The 12,856-nt window shown below is 29.2% G+C and overlaps 1 protein-coding gene across 1 annotated transcript; it reads left to right on the forward strand.

Moving 5' to 3' along the window:
- The first annotated feature begins 7,323 nt into the window (after positions 1-7,323).
- LOC109804209 (transcription factor MYB102) lies at positions 7,324-9,004 on the forward strand. Its single transcript, XM_020366001.3, has 3 exons — positions 7,324-7,626; positions 7,746-7,875; positions 7,999-9,004. Exons 1-3 carry the CDS (start codon positions 7,494-7,496, stop codon positions 8,843-8,845), a joined length of 1,110 nt encoding a protein of 369 aa, XP_020221590.1. The 5' UTR covers positions 7,324-7,493; the 3' UTR covers positions 8,846-9,004.
- The last annotated feature ends 3,852 nt before the right edge of the window (positions 9,005-12,856 follow it).

Genomic DNA, 12,856 nt, shown 5'->3' on the forward strand with positions numbered 1-12,856 from the left:
CCATAAATCATTTTGGTCTTTTAATGACTATTGACTCCTTGTTACCTATTTTGTCACGTTTATAGGATTATAAAGCTTTTATAATTAAACCCTAATTTGTTCAGGAAAGTTCTGGCTCCATAAGGGCCAGGTGTTCTTTATAAATTAAATAGTATTGTCTCAACTCTGCTTATCTTTCGCCAATTATATGCCATCGTGATCAATTATTTAGACTGGAATATGGTTCTTACCAATAGAAGTAGCCAGCAGAAGACGACGACGACGACGACGGTAATTTAAAAATTGTGCCTGATACCTTAAAATAGTATTACTAACTCTTTACTCACGCAATCTTCGGATCTCGTATCTGGAAATAATGCCTTAAAACAAATAAAATAAGTTGCAAAGTTTGTTGGAGCTATTGAACAGCTCATAACAAATATTAACAAATGCTACGACAGTAGTCTACCAAATTTGTGTACACAAATGCCTGTTTACTACACGTGGACACCTTCTTGTGGATGGATGAGTTAAAAAAGAATATGTTTAGGACAAATAATTTCTCTTTAGGCATAAGTGGAGGGCAAATTCTTTTTTGGAGACAATGTATTTAATAATCCACTCAATAAACTATATGATGATTTCGTTACGTGACATGACAACAACGTCTCTAGATATCAGGCACGAAAACTTGATCAACGTATCATAATCTTTTGTAGATTGTGGAAAAGTTGGGTATGAATTAATAAACATACATTATTTGATAATGGCTCCCACACTCTCAAATATTTAAGAAACTTTTAATATAAAAACTTCAACATTTTCTTGAGGGAGGTAAAACTATAGCGACCCAGCCAAAAAGTGTAGAGTTAGGTTTAAATTAATGGTGGCTATCAGATATGAGAAATTAATAATAATAATAATAATAATAAACACAAAGAGAAACAGATCCTAGGGGGAAATCTCAGTACATGATTAAATTAACGTTTGACTTTATACTTTTTGTGCATTAGGCAGAGTTGGGTGAGACCTTTTCAAGACAATGTATCCGCAGTAACCAATTGTAATTTCACACCTTTGCCATCATTATTCATTTCAATTCATGAACCTTGAAAATAACGAGAAAGCAACAAAAGTATCAATATCCAAATGAAAGCACTTGACCATCATAAAACTTTTAAGGAAAAATGTACGAACAAAGAACATCAATTTTATATATATATAACGAGTATTAGGTGAAAAATGAGAATGCCAAAAGAGTAAATATTATTCATATACAAGGTTATATAAAATTAAATTTTTTTAATCATATATAATGATTGTTCAATCGAGATTAATTCTTCTCATTTTTCATATTTTCACTTGATATGCTTTTTATATAATTTTTTTTATCAGGGATATACTTTCTACATGTATATATGTGTTGAGAATATCATTTATATAAGAAACTGAGAAACAAATATTGATCATGAAAATATTATAAATTTTTTAAGTAAAAGGTTATTTTAAATTTATTCAAATACTTAAAAGGGCACATTGTGTTTAAATTTTGAACAATTATATAAAATCTAATAATTAAAAACTACTCTTTTTAATTTTATGCCAGAATAAAATCTTTCTACTCGATAGACATTATATGTCAAATTTAATCTCACAAGTCTTTCATAACACTGTTATAAAATCTTACGTCACCAGAATCAATCATCAGTTAGCACGTATTAAATTAACGGCATAAAAATTTTGCTAATCCAGTGATATTGATTGGAAAATGACTACATTATTATACAAAATTCTGGCAAATTTGCATGTAATCTCCAAAGGTAATTGAGATCATTTAATTGTATTGATTTTATTTAAAAAATGAAAATACTGATTAGAATAGTATAAATATTTTGTTGAAATTTTAAAAGTATAAACTTTTTGTTGAAAAGTTTAACAACATTATCTTCCATGCAATTTTAATATAGTTTTTAATAATAAAAAAACATTTTATATGCTGATTCCTTAATTAAGTTAATTAGCACCTATAAGATGCTGGTTAGCAAGACTTATTTTTTAAAAATATATTTCTTTTCTAAACTACCCTTCAAGAAAAAAAATGAGTCATTGAATTTGAAATTAAAACATGAATTAAATTAAAAATATTTTAGAGATAATATCATTAATCATTAAATGGGATAAAATTAATTTAAGTTTATTTATATTTAAAATTAAAGTACATATATATTTTTTCTTATATCCAACTATCCAAGACCAGATGAAGCAATGACAGAGCGAGCAAATCAGAACTTTCCATAATGGTATAATGTTGAGCGGTTGTCATGTTTGAAAATATTTTATGAAATAGATGTTATTTATACATGGTAAAAACCACCAAAACTAAATCAAAGTTTCATATAAAAAAAATACAATAAGATTACTTTCAGTTTTCCCTTAACAGGTGATTAAAGAACTTTCTTAGGGACTCAAACTCAATTTATTCAAACAAACAGGCATTAATATTTACTTACATACAAATATTTTAACTCTCGCTAAATCTGTTAAGCTTTATTCTTTTCAATTATAGAGTTTTGTTTTATGTTTCATCTTAGTGCATTTCTAAGTTCTAAATGCTCGCGAATGGTTGCTACCTCTTGTTATGGAGATTCACTTCATTAAACATGAAAGTCACAAGCTTGGGCATTGGAAAGTACTCTTACTTGAAGCTCATAAAAGAGAAGTGAGATCGTAAGGGCATCTCCAAATTTGAATCATTTCATGCATTGAAAAGCGTAAAAAGTGGTCTTCAGTATGTTACGTTAGCATTAAACAACTCAAACACAAATTTACTTCAATGGTAAGAAACTTTAAGAAATTCAATTTTTATAACTTTTCTTTCTAATCATTTATGAACTAACGACTCTTTTTTTTCTTTCTCAACCATCACTCTCTTCCTCTCTCATTTTTCATTTTTCTCCCCTCACTCTCCATCTCCCCGTTGCTTTCTTCCTTTCTCCTCCATCTTCTTGTCGTCCTCCATTGCGTCATCCTCTCTCCGTCGTGCCCACGTCAGCCAACCCCTGCCTCGCCAGCCCAGCCTAGCCCCGCTGCCCATTTCTTGGCACTTCTGTATGACGTGTTGGCTAACATTGTCGCCTCCTTCGACGATCCCAACCTCTGCGCGGCATCGCTCATGTGTCGTGCCCGGTGGGAAGCGTTGTGGCTGCTGTAGGAGGCCATGGTGTTGCTCTAGTGGGGGAAGCGCTTCAAGCAAGGTCGTTGCAACGTCTGTCGCAACGTCGACAAGGCTCTCAACGCCTTTAATAAAGTCGTCGCATACGGCTCCACCCTCGGTGTCAAACCTCGCGCCTCCACCATCAACCCTGCCATTGTCAAAGCCCCATCTCACCCCGCCTCATTGATCTCTTCCCCCACCAAAATCTGGTAAGCAACAGTTGCTTGCAGAAATAAATGTCCCTCTTTTTCAAGCAACTCATATTGCCACGTAAGAGTGCTCCAATGGGAAGAAACTGTCCCTTGAAAAAAACGGGACAAACAATTCCCATTGGAATTACTATAAGATAGATAAAGTTGATATAAAGTAACATTCATTTTAAAAAGTACTATATGAACTCTATTAATTAACAATCAATTAGTTGCTAGTATTTCTATATGATTTTAGCGCCACAACTCCTTATCATATTGATAAGTTTTATATTTGTTTTAATTATGATATATTTTGAAATATTTATCCGCTTTTTTTTATTTGTTTTTTATTTGATTTAAATTAATTTTAATTTGTATAATGTTAACTTTAGTTTATAACTTAAATTTATAGGAAATTTTCAAGTTTTTTATTATGTTAATTTGTAGATAAAATGAAAAATGATGAGAAACATTGAAAGAAACAAATAGAAAGCAAAACATCAAGATAAAAAAAAATTGTTAAATTTTGATGCTCAACATAAAAATTTCACACTCAAGAGTAACCTTTCAGAGAGTGATTTAATTTATCACGTTGAGTGTTAAATTTCACACCAATTGTCAATACCACAATTTCAGAGGTCAAGTTTTATTATTTATTGTTTAATTCATGTTTAGCGTAGAATTTCACATCCAACACTATAAGTGTTGACATGTCATTAATGAAAAGAGACAAAAAAAGGTTTACGACTTAAAAAGGGACAAATTTGAAGACACGTCATTAAAGAACATTTATTGAAATGTGTGTGGTAGCCGGAAGAATTTTCATGGCTTCAAGATTAAATGTCTTCCTTTCTTCATTTTTCTTGTACTCCATGTCTATATGTAGTTAAGTTCACTTTTATTGAAGTTTGATGTAACCATACATATTTTCATGTTTACATTCTAAGTTATTGAGTATTATTGCTCTTTTCTTTACTTAATACTTGTTATAGTTTGATCCCTTTAACTTGATTTTATGGGTTTAAAGTGATTAAAAAATTCATATGAACCTTTAAATTGAAGTAGAGCAACTAATGATGCTTACCTCTAGAAATAAAGTAAATATTATTAGTCATTCATAAATTATTGTTCGTACCACTGAGTTCTTGGTTAAGTTAAGCAAAAAATTAATTTATTCAAAATATTTAGACTCTAACTTGTAACGAACTAAAATTTGGGAATATTTGTAAGATAAATAATAATTTATGAAATTATAACTGAATTAAAATGTGTTTATAAGCATAAAAAGATGATTTAATGAGATTAAACTCTAACATATTTTATTATCGTATTAAAAATAATTTTTGCATTGTACATGTTCGTAAAAATATCAAAATATTTCTTGTCATTTTTTTTTATTTAAGCACTTTCTTTATTTTTACAAACACATACGAGATAGAAATAGAATACCCCTTGTATTTTATTATTAAATTCCTTTTGCCTGTACAAAGGGGAAAATAGTATATATATGAACTCGTATAGCAACATGTTCACGGCGGTGACCGTTTATAATTGTTTTAGTTAACAAAAATAAAAGAAGTAAGACTCAAGTACTCAACTCTCACAAAATACAAGAGTATAATATTCAAATATGATACGTTAATTCATTTCTTCAAAACGAAAATGAATTAAAAATATCTTATAAAATAAGTAAAAGTATCTTTAGAAATGAACCAAAAAATTAAAATAATATATGAAAAGGTAACGAGATAAAGATTTGTGTCCCAGTGAGACGCATTTCCTTGAGCTTTTGCTAACTTTTCCATGTCGGAAATTATGGACTCACACGGTGTCTCTATCGCTTTCATTTTCTGTAAATCTCATTTATATCAATAATATGGCCGGGAATCATAAGTATATATATTTGACTTGTAATTTGTTCTATAGCTGCCTAACTCTAATCAGAGAAGTTTTCTTGCCTACAGTTACATTAAGACCCATTTTAAAATAATAATTATATAATTCCTTAAAATATTAACGAATAATTAAAAATGTTTTTACGAAGGATGAGGCTTTTATTAAGTTTTATATCTTAAAACATAATCATTACTTGATCTATAATTAGAATCATGTTGGGATGAGTATTGTACCATATATACCGTCAAAGATGGCTTCCCTTTTCAAGAAAAGTAAGCATCGCATGTGACTTAAATAGCTGAAAAACTGAAATCAATTGATGAAATAAGGAGTTTGAATTTGAAGCTAGCACTCGCACTACCTGTGGGGAGAAGTCAATAAAGTTTTCAAAGTTCACTTTCACGTCTTCGATCGCAACACAAGTTAAAGAGAAAAATCAGCAAATTAATAATATTTTGCGGCTGATTTTTTTTTGTTTTTTGGAGTTTCATAAAAGAGTTTTATTTTCATTTACTAAATAGTATACTTTTTTATATTATTCACCAATTAAAAACTATCTTAAATGTTATTTTTTAAGTAGTTATTATAAAATTAAAAGTTTTATGATATATTAAATATATATAAAATCCTAGATTTGAACATCAGAACGACTACTAAAAAATGACAGTGGAATGGATTGCAAAGGCTGATTGTAACATATATAATAGAAATGTAAGAAAATCATGTAAACCCACTTTTTCATAATAATTTAAATAAATACTCAGTAGATCTTCTCGCATATCATGCATAATAAATGTTCATGATATATTTTATATTTCGGCAAACACCGAACTCTATTATAGCCACGGTGTATATTAAATGCCCATCTTCAATCTTCTTTGCATTTATTGTGTACACACATTTAAGATGGTGACTAAAACAGTACTTACATTTGCTCAAATGTCTTTTGGACTACTGAGGCAAACATGCTTAGTTTATTGGAAAAAAAAAATTATTATTTGAGATAGTGTTTTTCTTATATTAATTAAAAGTTTTGATTCAGTTAACATATAATTATTTTAAATTGTTATAAATTGTTCAGTGTATAAGGGTATGATCAAAATGAAAATGAGTGAAATATAAAATCCATAAATACTATACTTTAATATTTTTCTACATACAGAATTATATTAATAACAAAAATAATCATGTTTATAGAAATTAAACCAGATTAATTGTATTTTTCTACATGCAGAATAATTAAATTAAAAAGAAACAGGCATAACTTTACCCCTATTTCCTAATAATTAACATTCGTGTAGGTCTCGCAAGGTACAGGTTGGTTTGCAGCATAAAACACTAATCTAAAACATTATTATGAGCACAACAGATGGAACATAAAAGGCTTGCTTTAGCATAAAGGAAGAAAAGCCACGTCCATGCATAAAAGGAAGAAAATGAACGCCGTGTAGTACCTGTAATAGAAAAAGAAATTAAGATGAGAGGGGTACGTGGCGTGTCATTTTGATGACAGCTAATATGAATCCAGAAAGTAAGGGAGGTCACACTCCCGGAAAATGATGCCTACCTTCACACTACACTCCATGATAATCTTAATGCTCTCTCTTTTTTTTTTTTAATCAATTTAATACTTAATATATCAAATAATTTTACATTCACAAACACAAAAATATATATTAAATACGCTACAATTAATTACTGTCTTTCATATTTATATTTCGCGAGTTAGACACTATCCAATTTAAAGCTAAACTGTTTGTAATTGATTATTTTCATAATGATATAAACTCAAATTTCGACATCAAACATACGTAGAATACAGTGACCACAATGATGCAATTGAAATTTTTTCTACAATAACATTAATTAAGAATATGGTTTAACAAGAGAGATATGCATGGTGATATAGAGAGGAAAAAATTCATAGATTAGACGAGACACGTAGCCAATGCCGAGAGAGATAACAGGAGGACGGCACCGAATCAATTTGACTTCACTTGTTTCTTAACCTTCACTTTCTTCCTATTTATACCATAACCAAGTACTACGGACCCTACTATCATTAACTCCATTTTTCTTCTTTACTCTCCCTCTCTTTCCTTATCTATTCTCTCACGTCTCATATTTTTTCTCCTCTTTCTCGTCACCTTCACCCAAAGCTCATAGCTTATAAAATTAGCTCATCAAACAGAAACTACCTATAGGCTATAGCTATGGGGAGAGCACCTTGTTGTGACAAAAATGGTCTCAAGAAAGGGCCATGGACAACCGAAGAGGACCAGAAACTTGTTGATTACATTCAAAAACATGGATATGGCAATTGGAGGACACTCCCAAAGAATGCTGGTATGTCACCAAAACAAATTAAATAGATTACGTATAAAAAAAATGCATGGGTCTGTTCTTGTTAATTATATAAAATTTTCAACTAATGCCTTTGGTTCATTCTTCATTGTATTGATTAGGGTTGCAAAGATGTGGAAAGAGTTGCCGTCTCCGTTGGACTAACTATCTTCGACCAGATATAAAACGAGGTCGGTTTTCATTTGAAGAGGAAGAGACAATAATTCAGCTACATAGCATTCTTGGCAACAAGTGAGTTATAATGTTTTTTTATCCTCAATAGTTTTTAGTCAAGTTATTAAATAATGAAATTATATTACCATGATTATTATGCTAATAGATAGGTATGTGTTATTGGATTAATTAATTGTTTAGGTGGTCTGCGATTGCATCTCGCTTACCAGGAAGAACAGACAATGAAATAAAGAACTATTGGAACACTCACATTAGAAAAAGGCTTCTGAGGATGGGAATTGACCCTGTTACACACAGTCCTCGACTTGATCTATTGGACATCTCTTCCATTCTAAACGCATCTTTCTATGGTTCATCACAAATGTTCCTTGGCATGCAGCACTCCTTGGTCAACCCTGAGCTTTTGAGGTTGGCTTCTTCAATCATCTCCTCACAGCAACACAAAGACTCAAACACGTGTGCTCACAAAAGTGATCAACAGAACCAGCTTTGCCATCCCCAAATTCCAGAGTTTGTCCAATTTCAAGACCCTGTTCAAGAAGTTCCTGCATGCACCATGTTCAACACTACCACTTGTGTTTCACTGCCTATAACTCAACCACAGTTGGTTGAGCCTAATAATGTGGACCCATATCCATCATCAAGTTTCACAGACTTCACTTACCAACAACATTCTCATGATGAGCTAATAAGTGATGATTGGCACAAAAGTGGGGTTGCTTTAAACACCTTAACAGATGACTATGTCCCTCAATTATCAAGCTGTAATTATTATAGTTCTGATGGTCAAAGTCTCACGTATCCTCCATTGTCCGAACCTTCAACCTTTTATTCCAGTAACAGCAATCAGAACTTCAACTTCGCTTCAGTTCTATCCACACCTTCGTCAAGTTCCACACCGTTGAACTCGAACTCCACGATAATCAACGGGAGCAGCACAGAAGATGAGAGAGATCAAAGCTATGACAGTAGCTACATGTTGAAATTTGAAATCCCAGATATTTTAGATGTCAATGAGTTCATGTAAGGTGATAAGATCAGATAGATCATCAACAATTGAATCAACCAAAACGTTGATTGGTTGGTTATGGATCCACGGTGTTGATACCTAGCATTTCCTAAATTTTATTATTGATTGATAGTTTACATTTCTTAATTCAGCTAGCTTTGACTTTTTTAGCAAGTATACCGACGTCCTTATCTATTTTTTTATAAAGTTTTTCTACTTTCTATTATTGATGTGGTATGCATGTCTCCATAGATTTGATGTTATTTTAAGAAAAAGCGCTAAATTAAAGACGAGTATATCACTCCAAGGGCCAAGGCATGACTTGTGTTTTACCGAAATAGAAATCGATCGACAACTCAGCTAGCATATAGTATAAAATAACTAGAAAACCCAAAATTAATATTGTGCATATCTTTGGTTTTATTCCACGGCAAAGACATAGAAAAATGGGAAAAGCTAGCCATGGTATTAATATTTAAATTCTTAAAATGTATTGTTGTCAGCCACAGGATGCGCAACAAGCAACATAATATTCAATATTCTCTAGCTAGATAGTAGAGCAACTCACTTGCCTACTGACTACTAACGTTTTATATATTAATTTTTCCTTGCAATGGTATGCGGAGTGTTTATATATTTTGAGGGGCTTTCTCCAATTAGAAATTGTTGCCCCAAAATAGAAAAGAAAAAGAAAAATAAGAAATTGAAGTGAAGGGAAAGGAGTGTTGGGGAAACATTAACAATGATGAGGAAGGCAAATTAAAATTAGGTTTGAGATATCCCGACAGCGAGTACAAGATACTGGCGAGTGGCGAGGTGATCGGCGACGGCACGCGGGAAGCACGTGCGGTGGACACGTGTGAGGGACACCTGTTAGGGATAAAGTAATAATATGATTTGCATGGGGATTATGGGTAATTGGAGCTTTGACTTAAAGAGAAAGGGGCACGTGTTGATGGTACGAGGGTGACACCGCATTTTGTGGGGCCCATGTTTTGCTTTTGTTTGAAATCACAAGCCGTGGTGTTATGAGGGCCTTGTTGTTACCATTAATAATTGGTTTACTAATATTAATTGCGTCAGCATTTGCGACACGTGGATCCAATAATGAAGGACTGGAACGGCGTTAACGTTCCTAAGTTCGCCGCTGTTTTGTTTTCTACCGGAATGGGGTTGCGTGCAATCATGTGTTTAGGGTCGGATTTCATCCAATTTGGATACATCCCATATCCAACCTAATCACAATTAAATGGATTCAGTCGAGTTTTTTTTTTTTAGTTTAACATGAATGAATTTGATTAGATTTATCAATTAAATTCACATAATTAAATTTATTTATTTATAAAATTTAAAATATTTTTAAAATAAATGTAAATTATTTAATATGTAATTGTAAATATAATGTTATTAATTGTCAAAGTAAATAATAATAAAAATTCAATTTTAAAATAAATTAAATATGTTATATTATTAAAATATTATTAACAAAAAAACACAATATTTATTATTGAAAAAAATTACAAAAATATTATTCTAAATAAGTATTCACATTAACTTATTATTATTATTATTTGACAGAGTCAAAATGAGTCACGAATATAAAAATACAAAATTTATTATTCAACTTGTATACTACCAAGTTTTGATCGAATTGTATTAAGTATAACCTAAACACTAAAAATAAATTGATCTTAAACTCATTGAATCTATATATTTAAGTAAGTACCCACATACAACCCTAAATGTGTTCATCATTGAGTTGAAAAGCTAGCTGTTGCACACTTGCATGGCAGGAGAAGCAATTTTAGCTTAATATTTTGTCTGAGGAAAAAATTGAAACACGAGTAATTTTTTCAGAATGTGTTTGCTTCAAGTATAACACGCGTTAATACCTATAAAGTAAATGGGATATAAATTTTTAAAAGAATATTTTCAAATATTATTGATTCTTAACTTTTTGTTCAATAGGTGAACAATGAGTATCTTATATTCTCAATAGTATTCGTGGAAATATAATATTAATAAATTATATCTTGAGAAAAAGTATTTGATGATTTATTTTTTCTTTACTTTCCTTTCATTTTTAATTAAATGATAAACCATTTAATTTAAAAGTAATTTTTGTATTAAATATCATGCTTGAATGAAAAAAAAAATTTACTTTAATTTTTTTAAAATTACAAATGCATAAAAGATAGAAAACTCCAAAAAATATTTATTTTACATTTTAGAATTTCTTCTTCCCCTATTTCGTCTTCTCATTCAGACGAAAATTGAATATCGACCATTTGATCATATGAAATAATTTAGTCGAATTATTAAATTTTTATATTCAAAAGCATATCTAATTAAGTTAATTTATATTATGAAATATTTTAATTTAAACGTTAGGTAGATTGATTTGATTCAATGTTTCATGACTTTTATCGAAAGTGACTCGTCAAAAACCCATATTTTATGATTATAAAAAGTGCAATAATTCACATTCTAATTTTAATTGAATAATGCTTTGTCATTATAAGCTTTATTGACTAAAGTAAACAAGTCACCTTTTATATCAATTCTTGCCATATATAATTTTGTTTAACTATAAATGCTTATATTCGTAGTAAAATAAAATATTAACGATACACAAACCAACCTCAAAATTTTATAATATCTTGAAGAAAAACATAAGGAAAATAATCTAACAAAAAAAAAAGTATCCAAATACAACAATTAATTAAAGTATTATTTGTAAAGAAAAACATTTGTTCAAAGATGTAACTCTCTTAAATGATGATTTTTTGTTATTTAATAAGAAATTATACTACAAAAAATATTACATATATATGGGACATACAAAAAAGTGTGATATAATATATGTAGATATAAACATATTTGATATATAACTATACACAATTTGAGTGTTAATCTTAAATAAGATTTAACAACATATATTATGTATTATTATAGTTTACATCTACAGTTTCAAACAATATATTAACATAATATTTACAATATAGCTAAAAATATTTTTTAGTGACAAATATTATGTCATTACATATCAATTTTTTTGTACTAACTTTTAATTAAAAGATATCCTAGGTGAAAAAATATTGTTATATTACACATATATATAATATGGTACTAATTTGATTCAAGTGGTTCATAATTAATTTTAGACTAAATTATACTCTTAATCCCTCCATTTATTTTTAATATTCAATTTGGTTTCACTATTTTTTAAATGGTTCAATTTGATCCTCTAATTTTTTTAAAATTGTTCAATGTTATCATTTTATCTAAATTGACACTAACAACATTAATGAAATCAGATAAAATGATAATATTAAATATCTTTTAAAAATTAGAGAACTAAATTAAATTATTTAAAATAATGAAACTAAATTGAACATTTCATAAATAGAAGGATTAAATTGAATAAAATTTTATCTAACATTTTTTAGTTTAGATAAATTTAAATTTTCTTTTATCTATTCAATAAATTATTTTATTAGATAACTCATTCTTTTTGTCATATATATATATATATATATATATATATTAATTTTATAAGTACTCAATTTGTTGTTATTCATGATGTTGTTAAGATAAGTAAAATAAAATTCAAATTTATCTTGACAAAGAATGTTAGATAAAATTTTATTCAATTTAATGTTATTATTTTTAAAATATTTAATTTGTTCTCACTATTTTTAAAATGATCAATTTGATTATCTAATTTTAAAATATATTGAATATTTTCATTTCATCTAATTTCATTAACTTCACGAGTGGCAATGACAAAAAATGCAACATTGAATATATTTTGAAAATTAAAGGACTAAATTGAACTTTTTAACAATAAAAACTAAAGGCTTAATTGCACTTTTGGTCCTCATAATTTAGTACAGGAGTAATTTTGGTCCTCATAATTTAAATTGCTTAATTTTGGTCCATAAATTTAAATAATGAGCAATTTTAGTCCTACAAACAATTTACCATCCAAAATTTAACAGTCATTAATAATGTGAATTTTATGCTAAA

The sequence above is a fragment of the Cajanus cajan genome, chromosome 1, assembly GCF_000230855.2.
Source record: "Cajanus cajan strain Asha chromosome 1, NIPB_CcT2T_4, whole genome shotgun sequence".
NCBI lineage: Eukaryota > Viridiplantae > Streptophyta > Magnoliopsida > Fabales > Fabaceae > Cajanus > Cajanus cajan.